A 15,205-nucleotide genomic window follows, 5' to 3' on the forward strand; every position below is an offset into this window, starting at 1 on the left:
GTTGAGTAGTAAGCCTTAATTACACCATAAAGGGTGTCACTTTAACCCTCTTATACTCCAATTACATTTACATGCCATGCATATTCATACAACATCCTCCAATATTAAGTTTGAATTCATTTATCCTTTCAACCAATCCATTAAACCAAATTGAGCCATAGACATAAATAATCATCAATTCAATAGTATATCACCATATCCACCTTCCATAACTCAATTACCATATCCACCTTCCAAAATTCAATACAATCAAACCATGCAAAATAGTCCATAACCCCATTTCCATCACCTTTCAATAACAACCAATACATATAATCCTCTATCACACATATACATATGAAAAAGAACAAAGACAAATAATATTCATACCTTAGAATTCACCTCTTGATTATGCAATCCTATTTGAACAAATAATAGGTGCCGTTCGAAGCTCTCAAGATGACAAACGCAGTTATCGGATTACTTTGAAATTTCTACGGTTGAATCAAAAGTAATATAACGGTCAAATTTGGCTAGGGTTTGTTCTTTCTTAACGATTGATGATGAAAATGAGTTTTTGAACTCATATACATGTATATATACACATATTCTCGTCCATAATATAATAGGAAATGACCAAAATGCCTTTAAAATTTAAATAATGTCAAATCTATCCTTTGGTGGACTGTTTTGATAAGTTAAAGTAGATTGCCCATAACTCTTTGCTTCGATATCGGATTTGGGTGAAATTGATATCGTTGGAAGGATAATTCAAAGGGCTTTCATTTCATATAAAGTAGGCTACCCAGTTCGTCCTGTACAAGGAGTTATGGTCGTTTGAAGTTGATTCTAAAAATCTGTTTTGATAGGCTGAAGTAAAATGAGTATAACTCCTTACTCAAACGTTGGATTTGGATGAAACCAATTGTATTGGAAAGAAGACTCAAAGATCTTTCTTTTCATAGGTCGCAGCTCTCCCAGTTCGTTATATTAAGGGAGTTATGATCGTTCGAAATTGACCCAAAATTCGGCTGGCCTCAGTAGTTTGTGTGCAGGAAACATGGAAAGTGGATTTCAGGTTTCAACGGGCAAATTCCGGTATAAATAAAATAAAAAAATTAATTTCATATAAATAAGACCAATACACGTACTTGAATACGCCAATACACGTACTTGAATACGGGATGTTACATCTCAGGTACTGCAGGAGGATCATCATGGACCTCAGATAGGGAGTGTATAGGAGGGATAGGAGGATCATCATACACAGGTGGAGAAGAAGGAAAAGGCTGATAAACAGAGAAAGAGGGAAAGGGGAAAATAAGCTCATGAAAAACAACATCCTTGGAGTAAAAAATAGAAAGAGAAAAAAGATTGAGCAATTTATAACCTTTCTTACCACAAGGGTAACCAAGTAAAACACTTGGGATAGATCTTGGTTGAAACTTATCTCTACCAGGCTTTGAAGAAGTAACATAAGATAAGCAACCAAAACTCTTTAAATGATTATAAGAAGGGGGTGCCATGTAACTTTTCATAAGGATAAATGTTGTGGAGTACAGTATCGGGGAATCTATTAATAAGACAAGTGGCAGTTAAAACACAATCATCCCAGAATTTAAGAGGAAGATGAGATTGGAAGAGTAAGGCCCTGGAAACTTCAAGAAGGTGTTTGTGTTTTCTTTTTACAACACCATTTTGTTAAGGAGTATGAGGTATTGTGGTCTGATGGAGGATGCCATTTGTAGAAAAAAATTGTTGGAGATTAGTACACTTCCTCAGTTTAAAAGCATTGTCAGACCTAAAAGTTTGAACTCTCACCATATGGACAAAAGACTTGATGACAGAAGAAGCACTGCCCTTAGAAGCTAAAAGGTGAGTCCAAGTAACTCTTGTGAAATCATCTACTAAAGTTAAAAAATATCGAAAATCATTATATGTAGAAGTATGATGAGGACCCCAGATGTCAATATGGATAAGTTGAAAAGGGGAAGAAGAGTAGGTAGAGCTAAGGGAGAATGGAAGTCTATGCTGTCTAGCTTTGGGACAAGCATCACAATGAAAACCTTGAGAGTGAGAGAGTTTATTTGACAAATAAGGAATAGATTTCATTTTATTAAAAGGAAGATGACCCAATCTTTGATGCCAGGACAAATCAGAATTATTTATATTACATGAGTGATTATAGTGGGCTAAAGGAACAGAACTATTACAAGAAGCAGGAAAAGAAAAGGGTACAGGGGGAGGAACATCCACATTGAAAAAAAACAACCCATTCTCAGCTTTACCAATTTCCAACTGCCTCTTCTGAGAAAGGCCCTGCAACACACATTTTGATTCAGTAAAAAGTGCAGAACGTTGAAGCTGAATAAGAAGCTTATGGATGGAAATGAGATTAAATTGGAAAGAGGGGACCAAAAGAACATCATGTAAGGTAATGTCAGGCTTGAGTTGTAAAGACCCAGTAGACAAAACCTTAACTCTGTAACTATTTGGTAATGAAATGAGAAGAGGAGTAGGAAGGGGAAGAATATTAAAAAAAAAAGAAAAGATGTTTGTGTGGTGTCATGTGGTTAGTAGCCCCAGAATCAAGAATCCAAGGATTTGAGCCTAGTGAAGACATTGCACAAGCATGGAACGCAGTAGCAATAACAGCAGAGTGAGTAAACACACCTGCAAAATGCGCATAACCAGAATCTGTGGCAACAGGGACTGCAGAACCAGTAGGCACAGGGGTGCCTGGATTCAGGTGTTGAAGATGCAGATAGTGTTGATACTGATCTTTGGACAACTTATAATCACCCTCAGATGTAGTACTATTAACAGCAGTAGACATGATGAAGCTTTGCTAAGAAAACAGTTATAGAACGAGCAACAATCGAGAAACACAATATCAGTGGTAAAAATCAGTCAACGTACAACGTACAGATAGACGCAATATACAAAATGTAAATGACAGGAGATACCGCCCTTCTTCGCAACCTGAAGAAGTAAGGACTTCGAGTCCGATGAAATAAACCAAAAAAAAACTGCAGAAAAACGCTAAATGTCATTGAGAAGATGAACAGTCACCGAAAAACTCTCCGACGAGACCCTTCACGGGTAATATCGAAAGATAGATCAGGACGAGAGGATCTCATATCCCTTCTTTGATACCATGTTAAGTACTCCGATTACCAGATCGCCATGGAAATACATGGAGCAAAACATAGTACTCAAACTGAGTTAGAGAGAGAAAACTTGTATTGACTGTAAAACTAAAAATATGTGAACCGTCCCTCTTCTTCTAGAAGATAACATGTATATATACATTGTATTAATAAAATGAAAGTAGAAGTAAAATCATAATGGGCCCGGGTCATGTTGTAAAGTGGGCTTAGTATTTGGGTCAATGCCAACATCGTTCACCAACATGCTTGTAAAAAATCTGTCTCACACCCTATTGGCTATTGCTAGCGACTTCTCAACCCTTTTTCTCGATTATAGTAAGCTATGACAATATATGGTCTAAGATGTTATAAAGTGAGGGTTCATGTGTGTGTATCCATAATATCAGAGTCTAGACTTTAGAAATAAATATATACCTCACTGAGCATATATATCAAATTATATCTATTAATTGCTATTTTTAAACTTCATATTGTCTATATATAACAACAATCTTCATATGGCTAAGCCAATCGTAGAGAAATATCAAGTTGTTTGTTGATTAAATAGCTAAACGGACACGGTCGGACCTTTAATATTAACAGAAGGTTCAGTTTGTTATGAGCACAAAACTGATTGACTAAAGTTAAAGTTAATCAAAAAGCAGGGATGACTAAACCAAAAGCTCCCTGCTTTAATCTTATCTTTATACTTTGGTCCCTTGAATGCTGTAGCAAATTTAAAGTCTGTACAGAACAATCTAATGATCATCTACCTACCTCTGCTTTACTAACTTTAACTTCTTAACCAGTTCTTCTTTAACTGTCCAGGAATTAAAAAATGAGTATTGGCTTATTGCATCTGGTCTAACTTGCATATACGCAATTTGCAGTTTGCCATCTACTCTTTTCTTCTATTTGATCTTAACAATCATGTAAAATAACCAAAAATATACTGATGAAACATGGCTTGATAATATATGCATATTGAGGATACAGAAACAGGACACAGTAAAACAGACACGAGAACAAAACAAAAACTAAAAAAAAAAAAAAAAAGGTCTAATCTCTAGTCTAACGAATCTCTAGTCTAACGAAATTAAGGCATCTTTGTAGGAAGAAGTGTTTCTACTACTCGAAAGACTCCACGAATCGGAAAATCCTACGGAGTTAGCAGATGAGGAGACTCCTCCAGTAGTTTTGCCACATTTAGCAACAGTTCGGACACTCTCAATCAACTCTTGTGTTGCAGTTTCTTGTGACAAAATCTCCAATAATTGTTTCGGACTTATGACCAATTTCACTTTCCAAAAGCCGCTATTGTTCTTCTTCTTGCTCTGCTTCTGACCGCGGCTATTGCTATTGCTGTTGTTGTTGTTGTTGTTGTAGCGATACAAGGCTTCTGTGTAAGACCTTTTTAGTAATCCTTGGCTATCGAACGACATTCTATAGGGGGTAACCACTAGATTTTGGATTTGAGTTTGAGGAGGAAGTGGCACGCTGTTTGATCTTACGTGTCCTATTTCTATCTTGGCCATAACGTTATAATCAACATCCTCAGTAGTAATATTAGTATCGTAATTCTGTTCTTTGTTGAGCTGCAATAGATAATATGACTGCCCTGCTAGTAGTACTTCTTGTGCTGGCAGTGGTTTCCAGAAAAGATCGTGGCTTCTAAATATACCGTGTCCGGGGAATTCTTCAGTGATGAACTCTACTGTAACGGGAGCAACGAACTCCATGATTCCACCCGTAGACGTGACCACTTTCACCATGTCTTCATTTCCATCACCAGTTCCTCCGAACAAGCAATTCCCCATCTCTCTATGTCGGAAATTTGTTTGGTTGTAGTTAATGAAAAGGGAGGGAATGGAATATATATGGGACCTTTTGATATTGATGGTCTTAGTGTCGTCGGTGGAACACTTCTTTTTTGAGCTTTTCTTGATCCCAGAGCAGCAGCTAATATTAAAATGAAAAAGAAGAAAAGCACGTAAAGAAAAAGAAGAAGAAGAAGAAGAAACAAATGCTTATTATGATGGCAATTGGCATAGCATGGTTATAACTAAAAGAAAAATGTGTAAACAAAAAGTGTGTTGTGTATGAAAACTGCGTTACGCATAACAGATTAATGGGGGCCCAATGGCCATTATCAAATTCACAATCAAATATTAGGAATTAGATAGTTGCCTTTCACTTTTTGTCTTTAGAGAAGGAAAATGAAAATGGGACAAACTCTTTCTTTCCCTAATTTATTAAAGTGAAAGTGGCAAATGAAATATTCGGCACAAAGGAAGCGCATTCGCCCACTAGTCGCAGTTCCCCCGCATTTCCGCGCGCACCAGTCGCTCCCAATTAAACTATCAACAACTTAGGAATCGTTTGGTAGAGTGTGTTAACAAAAATAATGTATACATTATTTTTGTGTACTGTTAATATCTTGTTTGGTACAACTTTTCATTCTATGTATAATTAATGTTTGCATTAGTTATACATACTATTATGTATTAAACTATGTATTATTAATACCATCATTTTTCTATGTATAAGTAATACAAAGTATTTCAACATATGCATTAACTCATTTAATGACAAATTTGCCTCTCAAAATATTTGCGAATTACTTTCCCACCAAAATTATAGTATGTCCCTGTTTTCTCACCATTTTGACTGTAAAAGCTGCATTCCATTTTCTTTCTATTTCTCATGGAAAAGAGGTGATTTTCTTGCATCTTCTTCCTCTCTTCTTATCAAACATTGTTTGCTGTTCTCTACTAGGTTAGTAATTCTATCAAATCTATATAATAGTCATCGTTTGATCATTCTTATTTTTTAATTTCTTCCTCTTTTTTTGGATCAAATTTCATTGCTGGATTTTTCGAGTCCAGAAAAAACAATCAACCTTAAGAAACATCAAAATGAAGGATCAAATTAAATGATAAATAATGAATGTAAATGAAGGAGCTGACCTCTGATTTGGTCGAGAAACGGCAAAGCAACCGAAGAAGAAAGAAGTGGAAATTAAGTTTTCTTTTTCTACTACATAATTAGCTGCTACTTGCTTCAAAAGTGTACAAATGAGGAGGGTATTTTGGTAAAAAAAGTATTTTTTTTATAAAAATTATATAAATATATAATTATTTTAAATACATCAAATCAAACGGTGTATAAGAAATAATGTCTGCACAACTAATACCAACATTACTAATACTTGCATTAGTAATACAAGCATTGTTAATACACTCTATTCGGCACTATTTCTATACACTCTATCAAACGACTGTAACACCCCGCATTTCGGACGAGAACGAAAATCGTAATTTCCTTCACGCAAACGTTCCAAAAGCCATAAATCCAATGCATGTTTAGTGTATTAATAAATTATGTAGTGTGGAAACCTATCTGAGTATGAATTGAGATCATAGAGGTCCCCAAGCTCAAGGACAAGTTGAAAGTTTTCCTATCGTTCGAATTTTAGTGAGCGTTAAAACTTAGGTTAACTTCAATCGACCATTACTCTTTGTATATATTGAATTAGAGTTTCTACTATATATCAAATGAAAGGTATTCGAATTATCTTTCCAACGATACCAATTTCGCAAAAATCCGACACTCGAGGAAGAAGTTATGGCTTTGTAAAGTGGAGTGTGCCGTGCAGCATAAGGTGTGCGATGCACACCCTAACTTATGCCATAAGGTGTGCGACGCACAACTTAATGTGTGCGATAAAGAGTGCGCTGCACAACCTATATTATGCGATAAGGTGTGTGCCGCATATATTATTACTCAAGTGACTTAAACACTCCGTTTTTAGGGTAAAATGGTCCTTTTTCCACCCTTATTTAGCCATAAACACGAAATTCAGTTTCCAAATACCCCAAAATACACCTTCATTCATCAAAATTGCTCAAAAACTCTCCTTAGGATTTCAAAATAAAAACCCAAGCAACTCAAGATTCAACCGTGGGTTTTTGAAAGTAATTGCATATTTGGAATCCCCAGAACGTAGGCTTCAAGAAGCACCTATCATCTTCGCATATAGAGGTACATGAGGTTATCTCTAAAATCTCATGGGCTTAAAAATTCATGTTTTAAAAATGAGGGTTTTGAAATTATGAATATAATCCCGTTTTAAACGTTTTATGATATTGATTTGGTCTTTAGGCCTATTCCCGAAGTGGTTTGATATATTATATATGTATATGCATGTATTCCGAAAAGATGTTAACTTGAGAGCATGAATTATATGAAAATTCCTCTCTTGATATGATTTTGTATTAAATCCTCATATGATGTGAATTGTTTGAAATCATCTTGACAAGCATGACATGAAATATTTTGAAAATGGTTATGATTTTTGACTTGAAATGAGAGGGTTATTATGTTGAAATATGATGAATATAATGGTTACATGAAAGAATGATGTGATATTGATGGCTTGCAAATCGGGTATGACGATACCCTACAGAATAAGATATGTGATTGAATTAAATGGAGTTTGATGCATTGATTTTACATGAGATAAGTGGATCCCCGAAGAAGGCGTTTGAGTGTAAGGGCTCATCGCTGGAAACCGTGTTTGCCGACAAGGGGATTTGGTACCAGGATAAGAGATCTTGTGTACTTGACTTTAAGTCATTCCAAAATTGAGACTATAGTTAGGAGCCCAGGCTAAGTGATCTTGGGCACTGCTATACTTTATTGGGTCGAGACACCCTGCTGTGTGATCTTGTGTGTCTTTCCCTCACTTATACTCTAATCTCGGCGGCAGTCGAGATTTGACAGTTGGTGCAAGTGTTATATGTAGGGTATTCCACCTAGCTCAGCTGCATTACATTGTTGTTGAAAACTATTACATTATGCCCATGTGTTTTCAAATGATTTGATATGAAACTGCTTTATAATGGCTTTCACCTATATTTGGAAAAAAATATTATATTTTGTTTTTTATTTCTCTGCGTACCAGTACTTTTGTATTGACCCCCTTCCCTCCCAGGTTTGGAGGCATAGTTTAGGGGTCCAGATAACCAGTAGATCTCCTTCGACAGATTTGTAGAATCAAGTGGTGAGCCTTCTATATTTCGGAAGGCCTGATGTCTGTCAGTTCATTTATCATTTAGTAGTTTTGGGTCTACTGGGGGCCTTGTCCCAGTTTTCAAACAGTAATTTGTTTCAGTCATGTATTAGAGATTTCGCAGACGGTTGTTCAGATGTCGATAGATGTTGTGGGACATTATTTCCCCTTTGTTGATTTCATTTGATTTATGACCATGTTTTCTCTAATATTGTGTATCTTCCGCATATCTTATTATCATATGAATTATGTGCATGATTACCAGATAGATAGGGATGTTTCGGGCCTTCATGGTTCGAAATGCTCGTCACGGCCAGGGCCTCGGTTCGGGTAGTGATAACGACCCCTTAACCTCTTTTCTTTAGTGGCATGTTTAGTTCTAAACCTAGATTTTAAAAGAGAGTAATTTTGATGCAACACAAACGTAAAATCTAATTATTCATGTGGAAAACCTTCAAGATTTTCATATAGAAAAATCCCTCTCGCCCCTCTGACTCTGCCCTTGCATCTAGAATCTTTCCAAGATTAGTTTTGTTGCGGCTTGCTCATATAGAAATGTTGTCCTCTTGATAGAGTGATATTTTTTCGAGAAATTCATATATATAGTTAATAATTCTCCAATTGAAATAGAGACATAATTAATTCATCTAGCTAGATATTCAGCAATTAATAGATACAATAAGTAATATCTTTCAATGAGCATGGTTCACACGTTAAGTTGAGTTAACAAGTAGGCAAAAGAGAATAGATAATACAAATGAAATCGAAAAGGCAAATTGAGTATTAGACAGCCTGTGAAAATGCAAAGGGACTGTTCACACTGGATCTCCATAGGCCCCCATTTTTGCTTGAATCATTTGCTTTAGCCCAATAATATATAGGGGCAGCAAACCCATTTAGAGGTAACAACACCATAGTGGACTGGCTGGTAATCCAATCAGTCCGATGTGGGCTTTCTGCGTCTTATAGCCCTTTTGCTCATGAAAATTGTGGACGTCATACGACACTATATAATAATTAATAAAGAATTTCCATATCATCTCAAAAGATCAAACACCTTTGTAGCAATATATTGCTTAACAATCTAAGCAAAGTTTTACTATCTTCTAATTCGTTGAAATCACTAGTCATAAATTAGTATTAAGTTACAGGTCCGTGCATTTTTGCAGCCTCAAAATGTCTTGATGTTTAGTTAAGATGGATATTCCTTCTTTAACAAAGCAACAGTCCATTTTTAGGTATTGGCTTAAGAGCATCTTCTCTCTTTTCAATCTTCTATTGCAATTGGTCCCTAGAGCTGTAAAATCATCATTATTAATAATTCACTAATAATTGGAAAAAGAGGAACTTTTCTCTCTAAAGCCGCGTTAAATATAAAATTAGGTGCAATTAAGAAGAAATCAGTCTGCTAATGAAACGGTAATTATCAACAAAGATGATGTGGAAAGCTACGCCAAAAAACAACAACAATTTACATAAGGTTATGATAATACACATATTCGAATATGGCATTGGACAATACTTATATCATGAGCTAGTTCTTAGAGTCAAGTTAAACTCAATATTTATTTCTTATTGATCACGCATATATATATATATATGCCACCAATTCCTAACTTGAATATACACGCATGCAGTCGTTTGGTCCGTTATTCAAATTAACTTTCTCTCCACAGGAAAAAGAAAAGATAATCCAGCACTGTAAGGAAAAGAAAGGGGGTGTATAAAATATAAATTATAAACCAAGACTAGTCACAATTAATATGAAGTAGTTTCACAGTATCAGCACTGTTACTTAATATGATGCTTATACTTCACGCATGGGTGTTGGTTTTCAAATGACCGCAGTCTGTGTAGTATACATACTGTGTTGATCAGTATCCATATGAGCAATCTAGCTAGGGGTACCATACATTATTTTACGTGATAAGTGAGGCTTGCTGAAATGGCTGAATATCTTTACTATTAACCTACCGATTGAGCGTTCGACGGTTCGAGTCATAAGAACACTATTTAACTTTACTAGCAGGTTTTTTGAACTCATGAATACTCATCAATTACAAGTTAGAGGAGTTTTGCAACCTCAAAATGTCTTCAATTGGCCCCTACAGATGTAAAATCATCATCTTCAGTGATTAATGATTCGCTAATAATTACAAAAAGGGTGGGGGGGTGGGGGGGGGGGGGGGAAAGATACACAAAAAGGCCAAACAACTTACACATACATTTGACATGTAAAAAAACATGTAGACATTGATTATTATTATTTATTTATTTATTTTGGTTAAAAAGTAATGTTGATATGATAGTTAAAGAAAATTAATGTTGTGGCAAGCCCATAGAAATTAAAACCTTTATCGATCACTATCGGCTATAGCCCAAATATGAGTTTCTAGAACAAAGATCGATTTATTATTTACATGTAATAAGCATCAAATATTTGGCCAATTAGAAATGAATGTGCTATGCCCTTCGTTATAAAGCCTTGTGGAAATTATGCAATTTTTGCAAGTTGCAACTGTTGAACACTCGATAACTTGTGTAAGAAAAAATTATATGAAATATTTTCTTCTTATTTGATTTTATGCAATCTTTTACCTCACCACCTAACTTTTAGTCGAGATTGAGTTGAGTTCAAAGTTCGTATCTTATCACAAGCCTATGCCGACTAATCCAAACTATAAATACACGTTTGTTTGGTTGGTTCGTTATTCAAATTATTGATAACTTGCTCACAGTAACAAAATAAAAACAACCCAGCCCTTAAATAAAAAGGGGAGGTGCGGGGTGGGGCGGGGGGAGGGTTATCTATAAACCAACACCAGAACCAAAAGAAAAAAGCAATTTTTTTTATGACGAGAAGAAGAAATCATCTAAAGCTATAGGGTGTGTTTGGTATGATGGAAAATATTTTCCACGGAAAATGTTTTTTCTACTTATTTTCTCATGTTTGGTTGGTGAATGGAAAATATTTTCCGAAAAATATTTTATGGTGTTTGGTTGGTGAGTAGAGAATATTTTTCTAAAATATTTTCTAGTGTTCGATTGGTGAGTGAAAAAATATTTTTTAGAAAATACTACTATCTGTTCACTAGTATATCAGCGCCTCTAGCAACTCAACAATTTGTAAGAACTAATTTAAGCATAACACATAATATCAATATCGAATACTAAAATATTACAATCATTAAATTTAAGCAACTATTAATTAGCAAATATAGGAGATACGTTTTAACATTTTGTTAGGACAATCTCAAGATACTATAATTAATAGAAATATAACAGAACGCCAAACTTATTCAACCTCGTGAAACAAGTTACATCGATAACAAAATGAACATATGAAAATAACAATATATTCAACGAATTGAAAATGAAAAAAATTCGGGCTTCACTATTTTTTATTTCAAGCAGTGAAAAATTGAAGCAAAGCACAGTGAAAAATATTTTTGAGTAATGTAAATTTTTTAGTAGTGTGAATTTTTTGAGTCATGTGAATATAAGTATTGTTGGGGTGGGAAGAGGGGTGAAGGTGGGGTCATAAGTTACATTTATCATTTTCTGGAAAATGACTTCCCTGGCCCATAAGGAAAGTCATTTTCCATCAAATGGTGGAAAATAAGTTGTCTTAGAAAATATTTTCCTAAACTTTTATTTCAACCAAACAAGGAAAAACCGGAAAATATTTCCATCATACCAAACACACCCTAATGTAAAGTACAAACTGTGCGTCGTCCAAAGTAAGTACTGTAGGAGAAACATTTAAAAATCAGGTATACTATATTGGTGTTTGTCGTGTAGCACGTTCCCAACTCATATATTTGGCTAAGAAAAATGAAAATCAGTTGCCAAATAGTGGGGAAATAGTAGTTCTCTAGAAGTTAGTTAGCAATTCTTGATATTAAATTAATTTTTATACACATATTACTATATATATGTTGCTTGTCATGCAAATTAACCTAACTGTCCCCTCTCCTCAAATTAAAATTAAGTTAATTTCCTCGTGGGCGTCTTTTTCTGTACATGAATGATTTCGTCATTGGTAACGGAGTGAAGATTTTCATTGATGGGTTCAGAAATAAATGTACCAACTAGTCAAACGGATTCATTATGTACTATATGTATAAAAAATATTTTTAACTATGTAAAAATAATATAAGAACAATATAATTTTTTGTCGAAGGGGTTAACGTCATGACACGTACCTTATATATTGGAGAAATTTTTGGTTTACGAATTAAGGACGTCATCAAGTTGTAAGTTAATTATGTTAAAAATTACTAAGCATCCAATAAGGTAGCATGGGTGAATAGTAGTAATTAAAGGCATAGAAGTCCAACCAACAACTAACCAACTACAACTACTATTGGTCAAGCAATTATCAATTAGCAGTTAATTTTAATTTTAAGCAGTGAATTGAGAGGAAAAAAAGAAGAAGAAAGGGATTAGGGAAGTGGTTGCTTCGTCAATTTAAGGGAAAACTCATGATGATTAAAGAGAAAGAATAGAGGAATAATGAACATCATTAGGACTAAGACTCACTACTTCCCTCCTAACGGAAATGTTATTATCTTCCCCAATCCTTATAATTCATTATCCATCCATCCATCCACTTACAAGTATCACCCTTAATGATCATGTTCAAGACAAACACTGTTTGCTATAATTATCAAAAGCTATCTATTCTTCTCCAATAAAAAAGTTGGTGCACTTTCAGTCTAATGATATGAGATATATTTATGTATTTACATTCATATATTTTCTTCCTCAAATTGGAGTCTTAAGAAAATCAAAACGTAACGAAGGTGTCAGCTCTGATCTATTATTTCCATTCATAACTTAAACTTGCGCCATTAGTGAGCTGCTAGGGTTACGGTGCCAAATAGACGAGTTGTACTGAATTTGAACGAGTTAAATATGCAAAGTGAAGTAAGGACAGATAATCAGCATGCCCAAATTAAGGTTACTATAGTCAAAATCAATTTTTATTAATATTTTGAAAAGATTTCTCATAGATCAATTAAGTACTATTTAAATTAGTTGAATTAAGCGATTCATATTGTCCTGGGCCCATTAATTCACCCAAACTTAAGCGGATCGAGCGATTCATATCGTCCTGGGCTAATTTTACGACTTAATGAGCTCTCTGGAAGGTATAATACTTGGGACTTGGGTAAAAAAAGACAAAACAAGGTGAACATATATACAGGGTGGGAGAGCTACTTTAGTAGGAAAAAAAAGGATTCTTGATGATAGCATTATTAAGTATATGCTGTGAGAAAAGTGAGTAATATTAGAGAGTCAAAACAGAAGTAAAATTAGGATGAGGTAACACATCAATTCAAATGACAACAACTTGAAACCAGCATTTTGTTTGCCCACAAATGGCTGGGCAGTTAAAACTGTTTTAACCCCTATTTGCAACAAAATAATCGAATGCTCAAAGTTAACTGCAATAAAAATAAACAAAGAAAGAAAGAAAATGCCGATGTTTGGTCCAATGCTTGCTGAATGTGCTCAAAATATTATTTACCTCATTCTGATTGATTGATTCATGTATTCATCAAGCTTATCACAAATACTAGTATATGATAAAGTTGCTTGTGATTGATCAAAACATGTCGTTTTTGACACTTATCAGAATTCTCCAATTTTTCTAGAATTGTCATATCTTTTGAATAAATGACATCAAATTTATTCTTTTCAATGATCATATATAATTAACTGGGAGCTGACTTAGCTAATTAAATTCACATTTGCCGTCAATTTTTGAGTAAAAATTATTTCAAAAAAAAGGCACGGCGTCCACTTCATTGAAAATGATATATTTAGTTGAATGTGTAGTTAAATAAATAGGAGAAAAATTAAGAAGTTTTTCTCCTTTTGTCTAGGTTAGTAATTGGTTTGGTGGGCCCATAGGCTCCTCGTGTTTTCTCACAGGGTAGTGATTAGAGCAGGAAATATTATATTGGCAGGAGTTAAGGTAGGTGTTTTCATGGGTAAATTTAGTTAGTGGTCAAATAACTATGATTTGTTTTATTCTATTCACCTATAACTATATCGAAAAATTATAAAAAATTTCTTTCTACTAACAAAAGTTACAATTGTTGAAAAAAATCCAAGAGTTCTGATGAATCATATGTAACTTTTTGCACTATATTTAACTATTCTAATTTTTTTAATCTAATAAAATACATAATCAATTAAAAAAAGATCGATATGACTTGATCAACTTTTTAATCTTTCGATGAGTGATAATCCACCAACTTTTTACCATCTTAAGGTGAGTGTTTTTATGTGAATTGCTGTCTCAAAATTTAAAGAAGACATACGTCTAAGAAAACAAACCTTTGCATGTTGCCTAATTTAATTCAAATAATGACGATTATAATTTGGTAGGACACCACAACTATGAGTATATCTGCTTTCATGAACGCATAAATGCATTCATTTTATATTGAATTCTTTATCCAATTTAATTAGCATTTTGTTTTCTTTTACAAATCTATAATATCAGAATTTGCATGCGTTAGAATGGCGGCATGCATCCTTGTTTGATCTTGTTGGTGGACACAATATATACCTCCAGAATAATACTAAGGGCAAAGAGAACAAAGACCAAATAAATGATTACATCTTCTCATATGAAAATGACCAATTTAATATGTTATTCCGTGTAAACACCTAATTTTTTTATCAAATCTAAGTGTTTTTGCCATTTAGTGTTCAATTTCGTTTTAGGGTCCAAATTAGATATTCTAAATTTATCCTATTTTACTAAATTTATTTTGAAAAAAAAAAGACTACAAAATAGAGTCACATTTTAAATAAATTTCATTTTTTAGTTTTATTTGTTTATTTATTTATTTATTTTTAGAAAAAAAAAAGAAGAAAAAAAAGAAAAAAAAAATTTCTAAATTATATTTGTTTCTTCTTTCAATTTTTAATAAAGAATGGTGTGATATTAATTTTTCTTAATCATATTCCCAAGATTAGTTATTAGCTT

The 15,205-nt window shown here is 33.9% G+C and overlaps 1 protein-coding gene across 1 annotated transcript; it reads right to left on the reverse strand.

Moving 5' to 3' along the window:
- Positions 1–4,223: 4,223 nt before the first annotated feature.
- LOC107851999 lies at positions 4,224–5,364 on the reverse strand (the record flags this gene model as incomplete). Its single annotated transcript, XM_016697048.2, is given in 1 exon segment — positions 4,224–5,364. A coding segment is annotated over 1 exon segment (722 nt), but the record flags the coding sequence as incomplete, so codon positions are not given.
- Between the last annotated feature and the right edge of the window lie 9,841 nt (positions 5,365–15,205).

Source organism: Capsicum annuum, chromosome 1 (genome assembly GCF_002878395.1).
Source record: "Capsicum annuum cultivar UCD-10X-F1 chromosome 1, UCD10Xv1.1, whole genome shotgun sequence".
Taxonomy (NCBI): domain Eukaryota; kingdom Viridiplantae; phylum Streptophyta; class Magnoliopsida; order Solanales; family Solanaceae; genus Capsicum; species Capsicum annuum.